Here is an 18,959-nt window from a genome sequence, read left to right on the forward strand (position 1 = left end):
TCAGCGAGGTTCTTTTTCCCGATGATGTCACACCTTCATTCAGTTCATTTCAGTTCATCGTGACAAAATAAACAGTTTGGTTAATCAGCGGCTTGTCTGCAGGAGCGGCGGTTACACACATTCATCGTTTAACAAGCTTACAAAGACGACTGTGTTGCTTATTTATGGCTCTGATCCAAATCAAACACTCCCTGGAGGTTTCCCCCCCCCCCCTCCCCCGGGCGGCGGAGGAACAAACACCGGGACTTTTCCAGCGAGGAAGACGAGGATGAAGGTTTATCCCAGAGGCGTTGGTACGGGATGTGACGCTGAGCAGGTGAAGTGGCGCCACACCTCCTCCTTCCCGTGTGTCACTTGGGCCGCGTGGCACCGGGGGAGGTGTTGCGCAAGCCTGCAGATAACGATCACATGACTCACGGCCCTCGTCTTCGTCTCCGTCCTCGTCTTCCTCAGACTCTGACCTCCGGACCTCAGGTCGCTTCATTCTGCCATAAACGACTCTGCAAACTGTGTTTTCTTCTCTTCGTCACACCGAGTCAACTTTTACTGCGTCCGAGGTCACGGTTCTTCTCCGTCAGGTGTTTTTTTTTTTATTTTATATTTTAGTCTCACTTGTTTTCCTGCTTCGACTGAGTTCGTTTCGCTTGTAACTCGACAACAAAGAGGGGGAAAAAACCCACAAAGCCTTCGTAGTGTTTTGGGAGTCCGTTTCCACGACAACGCCGCTGAAAATGCAGCTTTTTGAAAAGGGCTGCCAAGGTGGAACTTTCTGAAAACACACTGATGGCATCTCTTTGGGAAATGGCGGGAAGGTTTCATCCCAGTTAGACGATTCCCAGTTAGACGATTCCCAGTTAGACGATTCGTCTATATAGTGAATTATTCGTAACATAACAGTGACGTGCACATAAAGACACATAGTCCCTTTGAAAAAGTGGTTCAACGTTTAAAATCGACGCATCGGGACCACCTTTTATATATATATATTTATTTTTGTGTGTATGTGTGTGTGTGTGTAACAACAAGTTAGTATTCATCACAGGTCACTAAAATGTTATAAATAATTCACTTTACATGCTTTTTTTTTTTTTTTTTTAACTTCCCCCGCCGTGATTTGAAATTAAGTTGTCTAAATGAGAATCGTCTATCTGGGAAAAAAACACTGTCGCCTAACTGGGAATCGTCTATCTGGGAAAAAAAACACTGTCGTCTAACTGGGAATCGTCTATCTGGGGAAAAAAACTGTCGTCTAACTGGGAATCGTCTATCTGGGAAAAAAACACTGTCGTCTAACTGGGAATCGTCTATCTGGGGAAAAAAACACTGTCGTCTAACTGGGAATCGTCTATCTGGGGAAAAAAATCACTGTCTAACTGGGAATCGTCTAACTGGGGAAAAAAACATTCGTCTAACTGGGAATCGTCTATCTGGGGAAAAACACTGTCGTCTAACTGGGAATCGTCTAACTGGGGAAAAACACTGTCGTCTAACTGGGAATGGTCTAACTGGGGAAAAACACTGTCGTCTAACTGGGAATCGTCTATCTGGGGGAAAAAAACACTGTCATCTAACTGGGAATCGTCTATCTGGGAAAAAAAACACGGTCGCCTAACTGGGAATCGTCTATCTGGAGAAAAAACACTGTCGCCTAACTGGGAATCGTCTATCTGGGAAAAAAAACACTGTCGTCTAACTGGGAATCGTCTATCTGGAGAAAAAACACTGTCGCCTAACTGGGAATTGTCTATCTGGGGAAAAAACAATGTCGTCTAACTGGGAATCGTCTATCTGGGGAAAAAACACTGTCGCCTAACTGGGAATAGTCTATCTGGGGAAAAAACAATGTCGTCTAACTGGGAATCGTCTATCTGGGGAAAAAACACTGTCGTCTAACTGGGAATCGTCTATCTGGAGAAAAAACACTGTCGCCTAACTGGGAATTGTCTATCTGGGGAAAAAACAATGTCGTCTAACTGGGAATCGTCTATCTGGGGAAAAAACACTGTCGCCTAACTGGGAATCGTCTATCTGGGGAAAAAACACTGTCGCCTAACTGGGAATAGTCTATCTGGGGAAAAAAACACTGTCGTCTAACTGGGAATTGTCTATCTGGGGAAAAAACAATGTCGTCTAACTGGGAATCGTCTATCTGGGGAAAAAACACTGTCGCCTAACTGGGAATCGTCTATCTGGGGAAAAAACACTGTCGCCTAACTGGGAATCGTCTATCTGGAGAAAAAACACTGTCGCCTAACTGGGAATCGTCTATCTGGGAAAAAAAACACTGTCGTCTAACTGGGAATCGTCTATCTGGAGAAAAAACACTGTCGCCTAACTGGGAATTGTCTATCTGGGGAAAAAACAATGTCGTCTAACTGGGAATCGTCTATCTGGGGAAAAAACACTGTCGCCTAACTGGGAATCGTCTATCTGGGGAAAAAAACACTGTCGTCTAACTGGGAATTGTCTATCTGGGGAAAAAACAATGTCGTCTAACTGGGAATCGTCTATCTGGGGAAAAAACACTGTCGCCTAACTGGGAATCGTCTATCTGGGGAAAAAAACACTGTCGCCTAACTGGGAATCGTCTATCTGGGGAAAAAACACTGTCGCCTAACTGGGAATAGTCTATCTGGGGAAAAAAACACTGTCGTCTAACTGGGAATTGTCTATCTGGGGAAAAAACAATGTCGTCTAACTGGGAATCGTCTATCTGGGGAAAAAACACTGTCGCCTAACTGGGAATCGTCTATCTGGGGAAAAAACACTGTCGCCTAACTGGGAATCGTCTATCTGGAGAAAAAACACTGTCGCCTAACTGGGAATCGTCTATCTGGGAAAAAAAACACTGTCGTCTAACTGGGAATCGTCTATCTGGAGAAAAAACACTGTCGCCTAACTGGGAATTGTCTATCTGGGGAAAAAACAATGTCGTCTAACTGGGAATCGTCTATCTGGGGAAAAAACACTGTCGCCTAACTGGGAATCGTCTATCTGGGGAAAAAAACACTGTCGTCTAACTGGGAATTGTCTATCTGGGGAAAAAACAATGTCGTCTAACTGGGAATCGTCTATCTGGGGAAAAAACACTGTCGCCTAACTGGGAATCGTCTATCTGGGGAAAAAAACACTGTCGCCTAACTGGGAATCGTCTATCTGGGGAAAAAAACACTGTCGCCTAACTGGGAATCGTCTATCTGGGGAAAAAGCAATGTCGTCTAACTGGGAATCGTCTATCTGGAGAAAAAACACTGTCGCCTAACTGGGAATCGTCTAACTGGGGAAAAAACCACTGTCGTCTAACTGGGAATCGTCTATCTGGGAAAAAAATCACTGTCGTCTATCTGGGAAAAAAACATTCGTCTAACTGGGAATCGTCTATCTGGGAAAAAAACATTAGTCTAACTGGGAATAGTCTATCTGGGGGAAAAAAACACTTTTGTCCATCTGGGAATCGTCTATCACCGTAATAACAATCCAACTCTGTCGTCTGCCCACTAGGATACTCATCATTCTTAATGTCTAGTGTTAACTTTCATTACCAAAATCAAACACCAGCCCCAACTAGTGGTCGTACATGGTCTTAAATTTAGAGATATAAAAAAACAGACAAATTAAAGGAGTACATGACAAGTAGACAATGGAATCAGTTCAATTTAATACAAGATTTATTTCACAGTAACAATAACGTTGAGAGCAGCTCATTAACCACAATGTAAAGCTCTTATAGGTTAAACCTGAATTACCAACAATGACCAGTGGGTGTCACTGCACCTTACCATTAAAAGTGAGTATTTTCATATTGTAAAGACGGAATGTGATAGATCAGAAGACAGCTTAGATGATCGATTACCTTTAACAGTTTAATATAAAGTTTAACGTCATAATAGTAGAATTAGTCCAGTTTTCTCTGACGTCACTGAAACCATGTTTCCACGGAGACGTTCAGACTTTAACGAGTTTAGTTTGACACCTTCTTTAATTTGACAATACGGGACAGTGTAGAGGACCAGGGGACAGGAACTGTTGGCAGAGTTGGCACTTCAGGCCCGGACAACAACAACAACAACAACAACAACAACGACAACAACAACGGCGGCGTTGAACAAACATGAGGAGGAAATGTCAAGGCAACGGGGATCACACCGCGGGGGGGTAACGGTAAGGCACCTTGTTGGACGGAGACGATGGAACACAGCTCCACACACACTTAATACTTCACACACATTGTGCTTATGATGGTTTCTAACACTGGGGGAGGGGGGGAGGGGGGAGGAGGGGGAGGAAGTCAGCGTCACGAGACGGGTAGGGTTGTTGCGTCGGGAGAAAACGTCCCGATCTTGTGCATCTTCAAAGTTTCTGATCTCAAAGTTTCACAGTCGCGACACAAGACGGAGGAAACCGCAGAGCGAAGAGGTCGGCCAGTCTCCTTTAAGTGCCGTTCAGTCCGTGCAGCCGGGCACCTGGCAATGTCTGACACCAGCTGGGTGCTGCCGCCACCTAGTGGGCACCACGACAAACTGCATCCATTTCAAAAAAAAAAAAAGGTGCCTGTGTGCAGCGTTGGACTCCAGTTTGGCAGCAGACATTGATTTAAAAGAAAAAAAGAAAAATGAGTTGAATTAAATAAGCTGCCTCCTTTTCCTGACAGTTACATATCAATTAACTCTCTTCAAACCAGAACAATCGGATTCAAGATTAAGTCAGTTTTGAGTCACTGGAAGGTGGAAAATTCAAAAAAACAACAACAAAAAAAACAATCGTGGTCTTGTTCCTCCAGTTCACTGGATTATTTCATCAATCTGCCTTTTTTTCCCCTCAAAACAACGAGAAACTGTTTAAAATCCCTTCTTCACCTCTTTTAAATAAAACACAGTCCTTCCTGTTTAAGTGTCTTCACGCCGGAATTTCAAGTTAAAACGGAGAAACCGGGTGAGGCTTTATTTAGCCGACTCGGCATTTCCCTCACCTTCTCACGGGCCGTCGTCACGGCAACCAATACATCCGTGCTCTAAGTGTTTCAGCTACTTGTAAAAACTACAGTACTCGTATATAATCAGTCCACTCGTATTACCTTGTAATTGGGGTATAGTCATAAATACATCGACGCGTCAGGGATTAATGTGTCCACAGGACTGAACAAACAAACAAACAAACAAACAATAAAAGACCGTTTCCCTGATCAAGCAAACGTCCGCGACCCTTCAAACCTTCCGTTGCGCTAAAAGTGAATCGGCTGGATTAAAAACACGACGCCTCAACAGCGGCACACGAAAAGCTAAATCTAATAAATTATCTCCGATCTTCCAGTCCCTCGATCTGGACTCAGTGCAGAACCGGCGGGCGGCGGGTGGCGCCCGCCACCGGCGCCGCTGTGGCCTCATTCCCAGCGGCGGCCCGGAGGAGGAGGAGGTGGAGGAGGAAGAAGAGGAGGAGGAGGAAGAGGAGGAGGAGGAGGGACCCACTGTCAGGCCTCTGGATTTGTCACCGTCCTTCAGTCGGTCTCCGTCCCGCCGCCTCAGCTCGTCTTCTGCAGCTCGACGTGCAGCGTCGGCCAAACGCCGCAAAGGAACTGAGGAGGTCAGAGGTCAGAGGCCAGAGGTCAGACTCCGCCGCCAAATTAACGCAAAAGACACAATCTGAACCTACGAGACACGATTAAGTTAAAACCCCGATTTTGATGAAATACGACCCGTGTCTGTGTGACACACCGATGCACTTTGATCTTCTTTATGCTCCTTTTCAACGTAAACAAATAAAATGAGCGTCATGGAACATGAAAAAGAAAACAAAGTGATTCAAATAAATAAAAAATTACAACATGAGCTGTTTTCTTATATTAACGTCCAACATGTGTTTGTCCTTCGATGCACTTTGATCTTCTTTATGCTCCTTTTCAACGTAAACAAATAAAATGAGCGTCATGGAATGTGAAAAAGAAAACAAAGTGATTCAAATAAATAAATTAAAACATGAGCTGTTTTCTTATATTAATGTCCAACATGTGTTTGTCCTTTGACCTCAGTAAGAAATCAACATTAAATAAATAAGTGATAAATTATTTGATCCAAATGCAGATTTTTGGAACTGAAATAAAGGTTTTTGTGACTTAGAAGAGTTTTTTATTCATTACTTTTGAATGCAGTTGGTATTGGACTTCAATATAAATTTTAATTAAAAAAAACTAGGGGTAAAAAAAAAGCAGATTTAAGTCGAGTTCAATTCAAAATAGAACAAATGATGTTTGATCTAAGAGAGAGAAAGATTTAGGTGCAATCCAGATGATATTTTAGTTTTACAGGAATTAACAGAACTATATCTAACTTGTAAAACAAGAAGCTGAAGATACTGTATTTGTTTAAAGGTACTTCCCTTTTCTGTTTCTTGCCGATTTGAGAAAAGCTGAAGTGACTCATGATGTTTCTCAGTAGAAATATACATAAACATTTATAACAAATGGTTATAATAAAAACATTTCTTCAGGCCAGCCACAGACGGACAGACGGTCTGTTGTTCGCTCCGACGGGAATCAAAGAGGCAGACGTACCTTTACTTTCGGCCTGTGCTTGAGGTAGGTTGATCTGATCTGCAAGCTGAATTAAAAAAAAAAAACCAGTTAATTACTCCTAAAAAGCAGAAGGAAGTCATTTCTATTCCGCCGTCTTCATGCAAGTCGATCGAAAAAATAAAATAGCAAAAAAAACTTGAATCTTTATCAAAATAAAACCAATAAAAAATTCTTTTACAGGAGATCCGGACAGTGTGTGTGTGAGTGTGTGAGCTCACCTGAGCAGGATGTGCAGGTAAGACCCCAGGCCGGTGAAAATGTGCCACCAGGCGTGGAACTGCGTCACCACGCCAACACCAGGGGGCAGCGTTCGTCTGCTCGCCCTGACCGTCGGAGGGGAAGCAGTTTTTTTTTTTTTTTTTCAAAATGAGAAATTCACAGAAGAGCTTCACCACAAGTCAAATGAACAAACAAGGACACTGGACGACTCGTCAACCGTGGCCTGAACGTCTCACCGTCCTGGAAAAAACGGAGGTCGCTTGAGTTCTTTTAACTAAAATTGTGTGATCGGCTGCAGCGGGTCAAACGAGCAGAACGAACTCAGGAAAGATGAACGACTCAGATCGTTCAGACTTGCTGAAGAGCAGGAAATGTTGCCCGGGAGCAGCAATCTTATCAAATGTTTATCAAAAAAAAACAACAACAAACAAACAAGGAAATTACTAAAGATCCTGAATTTCCGGTTTGAACAGTTGTTGGGTTTTTTTGTTTGTTTTTTTTGTTCCCACATTCACAGTCATTAGTTTTCAGAAGCTTCCTGAATGTGGCGCCAATAAACAGACGTGTGCGTCGGTTCGACGCCGCTTAGATTCTCCCTTTTCAACAAAACGAGCTCGGCAACGACGATATTCTCAACAGGAAGGACAAAAATGAGTCGAACGAAGCGTCTCAGATGCTGTGAAATCTGTCCGGGATCACGTTCTGGGAATACGTATCCAACATCCATCCATGTTCCATCATCATCGTGTCGCAAGGCTGCCGTCGCCTTGCACTTTGGCTTATTATGCACTTTAATCAGACAATGTGTACTTCACTTGTTCTTATGATCTCTTATGATGTCTAGCGCTCTTATTCTCTGCAAGGTGACCTCCAAATTAAAAGGTATTATATGTTATTGTTATTATTATTATTATTATTATCGTCATATAAAGACGTTGTGGTTAACCAGTGCCGGAAAACTGAGGCGACGACGACGACGGCGTTTAAGCAAAAACTCATTCATAGTGTTTTCAAGACGGCTCCCCAGGTGGGACTTTTCGAAAACGCTCCCGTCTCCATGGAAACTAGGGGAAATCCAAACTTTTTTCCGAAACGCTGCTCGCGTGCACAACGTCCGTTGTGAATTCTTCCGCACACGCTCAGTAGATGGACGAGGCTTATGACTCCCGGTCCATATTCTCCCGGACTTGGTACTTTTATTTTGACAGCCCCAACTTCGTCGTCCTTCCGTACGAATGTCCGCGTTTATAGCTTGTTGTTTTGCGATTGTGTGGTTTCATAACAACAACCAACAGCGCCATTACGTGGCCCAACTGGAGAACTACGTCGTTTTCAAAACATTGCCGCGTAAAAGGTAAAACTTCAAAACCTTTGAAGTTTAAAACTGCGCGTTTTCAACTTCAAAGCTTAAGCTTAAAAGCTTTTAAGCTTCAAACTGACAGTAAAGTACCTTTTGTTGCTCCGACACCACGTTTACACGTACCCGGGGGTATTTTACCAAACCGCGGTATTTTTCTGCGTTTGTGCCTTTCATTATTATGCGCTATTATCTGTGCTTCTCGCTACACTGCCCCCTACAGGTTCGGCTGCTCATCGCAGCTCGGAACCAGGCGTACATGAACTTACATTTTTTTTGATTTATGTAAATGTCAACGTGGCCTCGACCCGTTAAATGTCATGCGGACGCACCTTAACGAGTCACAGAAGATGTTGTCGATGTTCCACAGCAGGAACCCCAACAGGAAGATGCCTAAGGAGGCGTAGCAGAGCGGCCGCAGCCACGGATAAACCCTGGAAGCACGAGCAGAGCGGCCGTCGGTTAGTGCAGCGTTTTTCAACCTTTTGTGAGCCAAGGCACACTTTTTTGTTTGGAAAAATCTGGAGGCACACCACCACCCGGAAATGTTAAAATGTGAAACTCTGTAGCCTCTATTAACAATATAAAGTCTTTCTCATCAAAGTTTTATCAACAGGAATCCAGTAAATACAGAAACAAAGGTCTTTTTTTAATCGTGACTCCCTCAGTGTGAAACCTGGACCTGATGGATGAAGAGCTGAGATCCTGGTTCACATTCTTCCTTTTCAAAAACTTCTCCATCACTGTCACTGACACAGTACTTTGATACAAGATGGTAGCAGGAGGTGGAGATGAACCACACTGACGTCTGTCACTTTACATTTCACCGGCAAAGTTCTGTGCTGCCCTCTAGTGGTGAAGAGTATTTATACATGATGTTTTTTAGAAAAAAATGTGAAATTGGATAATTTCCCACAGCACACCTGACTAGATCTCACGGAAACACTAGTGTGCCGCGGCACAGTGGTTGAAAAACACCGGGTTAATGAACACAGACTCCTTTGATGTGGAAATGCCCCCCCCCCACACCCCCCACCCTCCTGAACAATGCTCCTTGTAAAGACGCACCACGTAACGATGAAGATGGATCGCATCACCAGGCAGCCCACGAGAGCTCCGTACATCACCTGGAGGAGAGAGCAGGCCACCGTTCAGTCAAACATTCACACACAAACCAAGAAACAAGTTTGTAAAAGACGTTTTTCTGGACATTTCACTGTATTGTTGCACCCGGAGGTTTCATTGGGTTGAGACTGTAGTGAAATATTGACGTTTTCGTCACGTACTCTGCGCCACAAGAAGGGAAAACTTACAAGTTTAGATTTAAAAAGTTTTTTTTTAAGGCCTCAAACTTACGAAGAAGTTAAGTTCCGACAACCCTGTAGGGAACAGGTACGTTCATCCATCCATACGAAATACACCCAATGTAGCGGATTTATTAAATAAATGCTTGCAAATAAATAAGGTTTTAATGAAAGAAAGTGAGAAATCAATGAGTGAAATTGTGGTTTCACATGGAAACATTTGATTTGTTAGACACTGCGTGATTTTACCAGGTCTGCTTTCTCCAACGCGTTGTGAAACGTGTTGCTGAATTACTTTTGGCTTTCGATTAAATACGTTTTGTTTCTTCGGATGTTAACTGGACATTCAGAAGTATGTAAATCAAGACAGGTGTGTGTACATTGTGTATAGATTCATCTAATTTGTGTGTCTGTATTTTCATGAATAGATTTATTTTGATTAATTTACAATTTCTTTTTTCATTTTACAGCATTTTTCTGTACGTGCTTGTATTTTAGTTTTATTACACGATTTAGAAATGGTGATGCTAATTTTAGCAGACACTTCACAGAGCCGTGTGTGTGTGTGTGTGAGAGTGTGTGTGTGTGTGTGTGTGCGTGTGCGTGTGCTGGAGGCAGAAACACAGCAAACTTCCCTGCATGAGCCGTTTTGTGCCGAAGCAGAAACGGCATCGCCGCCACTATGGAGCAGCTGCTTAGTAAACAGTCGACTCAGAGACTAAACAAAGGCGGCGATGACGCGGCGTTCTGGCTGTTGTGAGGCAACACACACACACACTCACACACACACACTCACACACACACACACACACACACACACTTAACAGGTAAGCAGAAATATGGCGTGTAACATGAGTGGATAAGCCGACGTTGACATGTTTAACTCCTCGGACACGGTTCCCCCCAGTGACCGGCGCAAACTGTGGCTTCATGCTATTGTTCTGCAGCCGACCATGTGTGTGTGTGTGTGTGTGTGTTTTGTTTAAATACCACACCTCACACCAACACACTTCACACCAAGCCAAACCCTTCCAGCCCTGAACTCGGCGTGGTGTGCAAATACAAAAAAAAAAAAAAAAAAAACACCCCAAAGAACAACCAACAATCAGCAAAGGTTCAAATTTTTGTTTAAAAAATCCAGCAAAAGAAATCCACATTTTTGACGAACAGAAATCGGGACACCATTTACAATATTTGAGGTATTTTCCTCGTAAATTGAACTTAAACTGATATTAAAAGCACTTTATGAGGGGAAAAAAATGATCATGACGATAAATGACTTTATTTTGTGTGTTTGAAACGACGCATGAGGCTAGAAAACCGTTAGAATTGACGCAGTACGTGGGAGAAAAAAGTGCAGATTTCCGTTCCGAGGATTATTTATTTGTCGATCCTATAATTGAACCGCTCCGGTGCGCAGTGCCTGTAACCTCTAAATTAATCCATACTTATTGAGTTGGGTGTAGCCCGAAATGGTGAAGAGTGCATTTGTGGAGCTCCCAAACAGAGTGAACCCGACACCCCGTCAAATTAAAAGCCTCAGTGCAAAGTCGTAGATTGTTTTTTGGGGCAGTTTGATTCAAAAGCAGGTTGAAGTCGTTCATTCATCGTGCTCTAATAAACCTAAAATACTAATTATGTGGAATCGCAGCAGGAATCTGGAGTTTTAATCGTCAAAACAGCCGCATCACAAAATGCTCATTTGCAAGGAAATAAAACGGTTTTCAAGTGGAAACAGAAAACGTTTGTTGCGTCTACGTGACAACGGCGCTCTTTTAAAAACACGCCGTCTCAACAGACACATGTAAACAGACATGTTTACCAAAACATTGCTGTGTAAACACTAAACTTCTCAGGAAATTAAAAACAACCTGCAATGCTGTCGGCGCCAAAATAAGAGGGATTATTACCAAACTTTGTACAGTTTGAGTTTTCCCTGTTGACGACCTGCAGCACAGGCTGCATGTCACTGGGGATTTTTTTTTTTTTTTTTTTTTTAAACGTGTGTTGTATTTGCAAAACAAAACTCTCAAGTTCACTAAATGGCTCCTTGTGAATCGTGTTTTTGTCTGGTTGTTTGGTTTCACAAGCCCAATGTTGACACAAGGTGAAGGTGAGCCTGCAAACAAAAGAAGCCGCCTTACCTGGTGGAACACCGGCTCCTTCCACTGTAAGTACACCTGTAATGTAAACAACGGTGGGCGGTCAGAGGAATGCAATGCATCATGGGTGGGGGTGAGGGGGTGAAAGTGGACACTCACCACAGTGACCGAGACGCTGAAGATTAATAGCAACGCTATGGGAAATAAACTGAGGCGGTTCTCTTGCTTGAAGCACTCGTATCTGCAAAGAGATCAACGGCAACAATCAAGGACGGAGAGCCGAGAGACGGTAGCGTCTCGGACAATCGGCGAGGGATCGGGTTAGTTTTGGCTACACGTGTTCCAACGCGGCGTCAAGTCGATCCAGATTAAAGAAAAAATCATAATAAAGTCAGAATCACTTACAGACAGTAGACAAAGACGCAGGTGCTGTAGATCATCGGCAACTCGTCCAGCAGCTGCGGGGAACAAGAGGAAAGACGACACGAGTTCATCGATCGCATCCGGCGATTAACCGAGTAACGATGGTCAGACCGTGTTTTCTCCCGCGGCTCACCTGCATCTCGTACAGCAGCGTCATGTGGAAGCACCAGGAGCCGACGCCCACAGCTGGACGACAAAACCACAAGGCATTACGACCCAGAACACCCGCGTCTCACACAATCAGGCGGTGGCTGGAAGCATCCCGAGTTTAAAGTACTCTGCGTGTACTCGATCCTAAAGGTTTGAAGCTATTCGGCGGCTCTGAATCTAAAACGCTCAGCGGCTCCGCGACGTCCAGAACTCAAATCTACGAACGCTTTTAATCCGGGACGCTTCCAGATCCCTTGTACCGCGAGCGCCGGCGAGCCGAACACACCGACCTGCCAGTCCCAGGAAAGAGCAGACGTAGCGGAACTCCAGGCCGTCGCGGAACGTCTGGACGGCCCCGTAAAGGGGCGGCAGGATCATGATGAGGTTGCTGACGGTGTTCCCTGAAACCAAAAGGGCGGAGGCAGGTTAGAGCTGCGCCACGCGACCTTTAAGGCCACATCCACACGACGGGAAAAACTTTTCTTTTTCTCCCCAGCCGTCTCCAAAAACATTCCGTCCACACGGCACTATGAACTCAGCTCAACATGAGGCTGCAGGGCCTGTAGTACACATGTAGTACACATGTAGTACACATGTAGTACACCTGCCAGGCCTTTAGGGGCACTGTGACTCAAACACACCAAAAATGCAGAATAAGACAGAGCACATAGAAATTTAGTAGATTCTTGCTCATAAACCTGTGTATAACTCTAGTTCTATAGGTCTATGGCCCTGCTCCTCCTGCTGCTAGCGTCGGTAGCTTCTAGTTCTATAGGTCTATGGCCCTGCTCCTCCTGCTGCTAGCGTCAGTAGCTTCTAGTTCTATAGGTCTATGGCCCTGCTCCCCCTGCTGCTAGCGTCAGTAGCTTCTAGTTCTATAGCTCTATGGCCCTGCTCCTCCTGCTGCTCACGTCAGTAGCTTCTAGTTCTATAGGTCTATGGCCCTGCTCCTCCTGCTGCTAGCGTCGGTAGCTTCTAGTTCTATAGGTCTATGGCCCTGCTCCTCCTGCTGCTAGCATTAGTAGCTCCTAGGTCTATAGGTCTATGGTCCTGCTCCTCCTGCTGCTAGCGTCAGTAGCTTCTAGTTCTATAGGTCTATGGCCCTGCTCCTCCTCCTGCTAGTGTCAATAGCTTCTAGTTCAATAGGTCTATGGCCCTGCTCCTCCTGCTGCTAGCGTCAGTAGCTTCTAGTTCTATAGCTCTATGGCCCTGCTCCTCCTGCTGCTAGCGTCAATAGCTTCTAGTTCAATAGGTCTATGGTCCTGCTCCTCCTGCTGCTAACATTAGTAGCTTCTGCAGCTTGTAGTCCCTGATTGTTGTGCTTATTTGATGACATCACGGATCGTGGTGGTGGTGGTGGGGGGGGGTAACTTTTGGAATACACTCCAAATTCATATAGACAGAGGAAAAACAGAACTCTTCTGAAAGGCAAGGCAAATTTAGTCATTTGATTATTCCCAGTGGCCGTTATCTCCCCTCAAATAAAACCTTTGAGCTTCCTGCACAGGTGGCTTTTGACTGAACCGGCGACGGTGTTTGCATATTTAAAACCTTCCCCTCCTCGCCTTTGCGTACTTACTGCACTGCGTTAAACAAAAGAAGAAAGAAAAAAGAAAAGCCCACTGGGAATGTGAGAACGGCGATCACAAGCCGGGCTGGGCGTGGAGAGGAGAAACAACCGGGTTGAGGCCGGATGTTAACCAGGTTGAGAAAAAAAAACCCAACAATCAAACACGTGGCCTCCAGGGCCGGAGGTTATCTGCAGGCGTCTGATAAAAGCTGCACGTTTCGACCACGACTTCCAGTTGAGCATTTCAAAAATGCTTGAACTTTGGCTGCTGATAATAAATGCACACACGCCGCAGGAATTTAACCACGTGGGGTTTTTTTTTTTTTTTGACGTTTCAATGACAACAGAATGTGAGTCACCGCCTCCTCCCTCGGCGTGAGCGTCTACTACCGTCTCCAGGCGCTGCCGTTTTAAGAAAATGTACCCAAAGAACTGGACGTCGTCGTCAAGGAGCTGGACGCCGTCAATGCAAACAAAAGCCGTGTCTGGTCCGGAGCGTACGTAGCGCTCAGCGGCAGTTTGGAAACGCTTCAGTGAAAACAAAGAATACAGCCGGACGACAGTCGTCCTCGCAGGACAATTCAGTGGAGAGAGGTTGTGGCAGTTCCGCCTGTGTTCATGAGAAAAGCTACGAATTCCCAGTAGGGAATATATATATGTATATCTGTCTGCCTCGGAAAGTAGGGGGCGACGTCGTTAATGTGAATATTCCCATATTTATAGAGGTAAAACCCATAGATCAGGGTGAGATTGAACACATTTTGCCTCTCCAACTTTCGTCCCAATCGACTTTTCTGTTGAGTGTCGAACTCCTTGATAACTTCCTAAATTCTTAGGGTTCCGTCAGAGTAAAACACTTTGCATACAAGTCGCATGCTTTTTCTATTTACAAAATTTCCTTTTTCTCATGATGCATTCTCTAAAATTAGAGCCGAGTCAACTGAAACGTCTCTCACACCCACAGCCCACTTTGAAAACTATGGTTGAAATTGACCCTTCAAGCAATTTTCCCATCGGTATTCTTTATCCGACAATGATATTTAGCCATTTTCCTGGGGTTTGGGGAAAACTGCCATGTAGGGAATGAGACTCTTCCCAGTTCTGGACCAACAGCTACGACTGTCAAAACACCAAACGCCACTGGAAGTGGAAATGTTTTCTTATTACCACACAGAACAACCCTTTAAATTGCAGTACCGAGCCGCTTTATTAGGTACCTTCTGATGTGTATGTGTGTGTGTGTGTGTGTTATTCCCGTGATGGACCGGTGGACTGTCCACGCTGTCCGAACCCTGCCCCCGAGCTCAATGTCAGCCCCTGATAGGCTTATCAGGCCGGTAATGCCACACTTGGGACTGGAGAGAAAAATCAATCGCGGTGAGGGTTGAGCTCCAACCGACGTGCGAGCCGCCCGAACAGTTCAAGGATACATCCTCGGTTCTGTTTTCCTGATTTACGAGTCTGAAGTTTGATATTTTACACGCTCATATTTCTACAAGGTCAACAATCGCCTCACTGCCGAGCAGTTATAGCAGAGAGAAAACGTGATCTAGTGTCTCTAAATCTATGCTTATCAGATTGGTTTTCTTCTTGAACTTTCCCCCCCCAATGATGCGTACTCATGGGTACCCCCCCCCCCCCCCCCCCAAAACTCCCTGGTTTAGGGGGAAAGAACTACTACTTGGGTTTTAGACGACTTCAAGTTGTTCAATGCAGATTATTTCTTTCGTAACTTACGTGATCTGCTCCCTTTTTTTCCGACACCCTGAGTTTTCCTGAACGCCCCGATGAGCGGGTCCCTTTAAATGTTGTCGCCGCAAGGAATTGTGGGGCGGCATGGGCTCGCCTCCTTTGCGAAAGGATGCATCGGTGGTTCCTATGCCAAAGGAAGCAACGAGCCTCCTTTCCTTCGTTCGGTGAGAATTCAGACCCGTCCTTTATCACGGCCGCGACACAAAACGGACAATTCGGACGTACCCTGTCTTTCAGCACATTTCGGCAGAAACGCAACAAATATGCGAACGCTGATTGAAGTTAGCGTTATATGAACTGATCAGCAGTTGGGATAACGCTCGTGTCTTCACAGGAACTCCGAGGCGTAACAACATTACCTGGGGGCGAGGACCTAAAGGTAACCAGGATACCTCTGTTTTTAGATTATACAAGTATACCAGGTAAATTCACAGGTGTGTGTGTGTGTGTGTGTGTGTGTGTGTGTGTGTGTGTGTGTGTGTGTGTGTGTGTGTGTGTGTGTGTGTGTGTGTGTGTGTGTGTGTGTGTGTGTGTGGACACAGATCTCTGGTAACACACCTGAAAGTGTGAGAAGTGTGTCATGGCAGCATGTAAACCATCTGAGATAACTGTTCTTGAGGAACCAGTTTCCACTATCAGAGGAGGAGGAGGAAGAGGAGGAAGAAGAAGAACCGTTTCATCAAGTTTCATGTTAACTGAGAGGAGGAACAGGTCAGCTTCACACACACACACACACACACACACACACACACACACACACACACACACACACACACACACACACGTCAGGCAAACAACCTGCAGCAGACTCGCGCAAGAGCAGCTTCCTCGTTGTCGTTCGGCTCGACACCCGGTTAAACTGCACGTTAAACACGCAGTAAAATAAAATAAGAAACCGGCTTTACCGAATCCTTCCCCGCCGCTCTCCCCTCGGTGTTCACGGTTCCCCGTTCAGTGACGCTCCGCACCCGAACAAAAACACCCCGTCCGTGAATGAACCCCCTCCGAAACACGTCGCCATTTTTTTTTTTTTTTTTTAAAGAGTATATTAAAAAAATAAAAAACACCGGGACACTCACAGAATTCCGCCATGTAGAAGGAGACGACATAGTTCTCCTCGCACCAGTCCAGCGTGGAGGTCGGCCGGCCCCAGTATCCCCGCCTGTCCGCCGAGGGAGCCATGATGGAAGCGGAGGAGGAGGAGGAGGAGGCTGCGGGCGCTAACGGATTTGTAGTCCCATCACAGCCGCCCTCCTCCTCTCCCTCTCCCTCCTCCTCGTCCTCCACTCCCCCTCTTCTTCCTCCTCCTCCTCCTCTCCCTCCTCCCACTCTTCCTCCTCCTCGATTAAAATGCTATTAATACCGTCGTCCGTTAGCAACATTAGCATTTAGCTTCAGTAGTAGCTGTGTAGTTTCTAGTTGGTTACTGAATGAGTTAATATAATATAGACTTATTTTATTGTTTTAGCACTTTTAATACGTTCTCTTTGAATAGAAAGACAATTGAAACTGTCTTGTCAAATTTTTTAATTATAATTTGAATTATGATATTAAAAAAAATATTCCCCGTCAGGGGCGGCTCTAGAGAAATCATAGTGCAGGGGCACAAGCCCCCCCCCCCCCCCCCCCCCAAAAAAAGAAAATATACAAGTCAATTAAAAAAAAATTTTTTTATGAAAAGCGTCCTCCAAGCCTATGGTAAGCAACAATAATGGTAATAACAAATGTAATTTGTCTGACTTGTGAAAAATAGTTAGCACCTTTCATAATAAAAGCTGCATATGACGTTTGCGTAACACGCACGACACATAACGTGCAGCGAGCGGACAATTTGTACCACACGATGCATTCAGCCACCACTTTAAAAAAAAAAAAAAAAAATCCTGGCTGCGGACTTACAACGGGCTACCAAGTGATAAACGTGTCAACAACAATGGCGGCCTCCAGAGTAGCATGGCTCCCTGTCCATATACTTTCTTCTATTAAGTAGCTTTCAAAATCAGCACTTTGTGCACTTCAGTAACTTCAACAAGAGTACTTTCACTTATACTTGAATACAACAGTAGTTTTACTTGAGTGCACATTTGAAATTTTCTTTCCACCTCTGAGAAATTGTACATTTGCGTCAAGGTGAATGTGGCATTGATGTACTACGTCCAAAAAGAAGTTTCTTACGGTAACAAGATTCGATCCACCCAGTTTATTTTTCTGCATATATTTCCAATACAATGTGATATGATCTGCATTTCACCTGCGGATGTAGACAAATGCTTTGTGCTGAACCTAATAACACGTGTACAAGAATAGCATATCAGATCTTTACTGACGACTAATATTAAATATTTAAGTGCAGCTGGGAGAGAAAAAAAGAGCCCCTGGGCTAATGACTCCAGAAAGAGATAATTGGATTCAACAGTTTGGAAACCCGACATGAAACTGCTGGAACAGTTATAGAGCTACTTTCTGCCAGCCACAATTATAGTTAAAATCTTTATATAGCACTCAGACCGACATTATTACCACAGTAGGACATGGTGGAGGGAGCATCATGATTAATGGCTGCTTTGCTATCAGAGGGCCGAGACAGAAAAGCTTCACGCAGTCTTTAAATCTAACCTTTCCTTCCATTTTCCTAATATTTCTTGAAATTTAAGTTTAATTGGTTTGTTCCATGATGACAGAGCTGTAACAATTGTATATTGCTGAGAAAGGTGCTATACAAATAAAGTTATTATTATTATATTATTAGCTGACTGCATTATGTTTTCCTTAATTGTCACAGAAAATGAAGATATCTTTAAAGTATTTAATATTTTCTGGAAACCTCAAGCTTTCCACTAATTGTAAAATTGTTGGGATATCATTTTGAAAATTACCACATAGGAAGAATTTGAGACAACTCTCATGTTTTGATGTCTAAATGTGCTTCTGTAGTGTTGCATGCAAAACTGGTTATAGTGCGTAATGTAACATGTTGCCCTCTAGGGGGTGCGATTTACCTGAAAAACGTAAGAAAGAAATCCTCCACAGTGCAGTGAAGTGCTAATGAAAATACTCACTTATTTTTTTAGACATATCTCTAAGAAATGCAGTGGAACTATTGCATTTCTTTTAAGAAAACACATTCTGAGAATTTGTGCAACAAATTAAGAAAAACACATAAAATCACAACGTGTGATCAAATTTCTTGTAGTATAGTTCCTTTTCACAATACAATGATGTGTGGCCGAATTAATCAAAACAAAAGATTATTTACTTTGTTTTTGATAGAAAATTATACTCACAGGTTAGATCAGGAAAAATAAAAAGACATTTGTTTTGTCTGTTTGTTTTTTTTACGTTTCAATCTTCCATTTCAATGGTTTATTTAAAAAGTAGCCTGTGTTTTGGGTGACAACGGTGCTCGAGCCACTGAAAACACGTTTTAAAACTACCAAGCATTCTCCTGCTTGGTGGTTTTATTTTGAAAGTCACTGTAGTTAAGAGACATCAGAACTCAGTGAACGTCTCTGGT

The 18,959-nt window shown here is 44.1% G+C and overlaps 1 protein-coding gene across 1 annotated transcript; it reads right to left on the bottom strand.

Moving 5' to 3' along the window:
- Nucleotides 1-5,262: 5,262 nt before the first annotated feature.
- acer3 (alkaline ceramidase 3) lies at nt 5,263-16,630 on the bottom strand. Its single transcript, XM_080508257.1, has 11 exons — nt 16,525-16,630; nt 12,414-12,524; nt 12,107-12,159; nt 11,956-12,008; nt 11,710-11,791; nt 11,593-11,628; nt 9,213-9,271; nt 8,477-8,578; nt 6,787-6,891; nt 6,548-6,593; nt 5,263-5,572 (listed from the first exon to the last, which is right to left on the bottom strand). The coding sequence occupies exons 1-11, from the start codon at nt 16,625-16,627 to the stop codon at nt 5,519-5,521; spliced, it is 804 nt and encodes a 267-aa protein (XP_080364383.1). The 5' UTR covers nt 16,628-16,630; the 3' UTR covers nt 5,263-5,518.
- Nucleotides 16,631-18,959: the final 2,329 nt, after the last annotated feature.

The sequence above is a fragment of the Blennius ocellaris genome (genome assembly GCF_963422515.1).
Source record: "Blennius ocellaris genome assembly, chromosome: 14".
NCBI classification, from domain to species: domain Eukaryota; kingdom Metazoa; phylum Chordata; class Actinopteri; order Blenniiformes; family Blenniidae; genus Blennius; species Blennius ocellaris.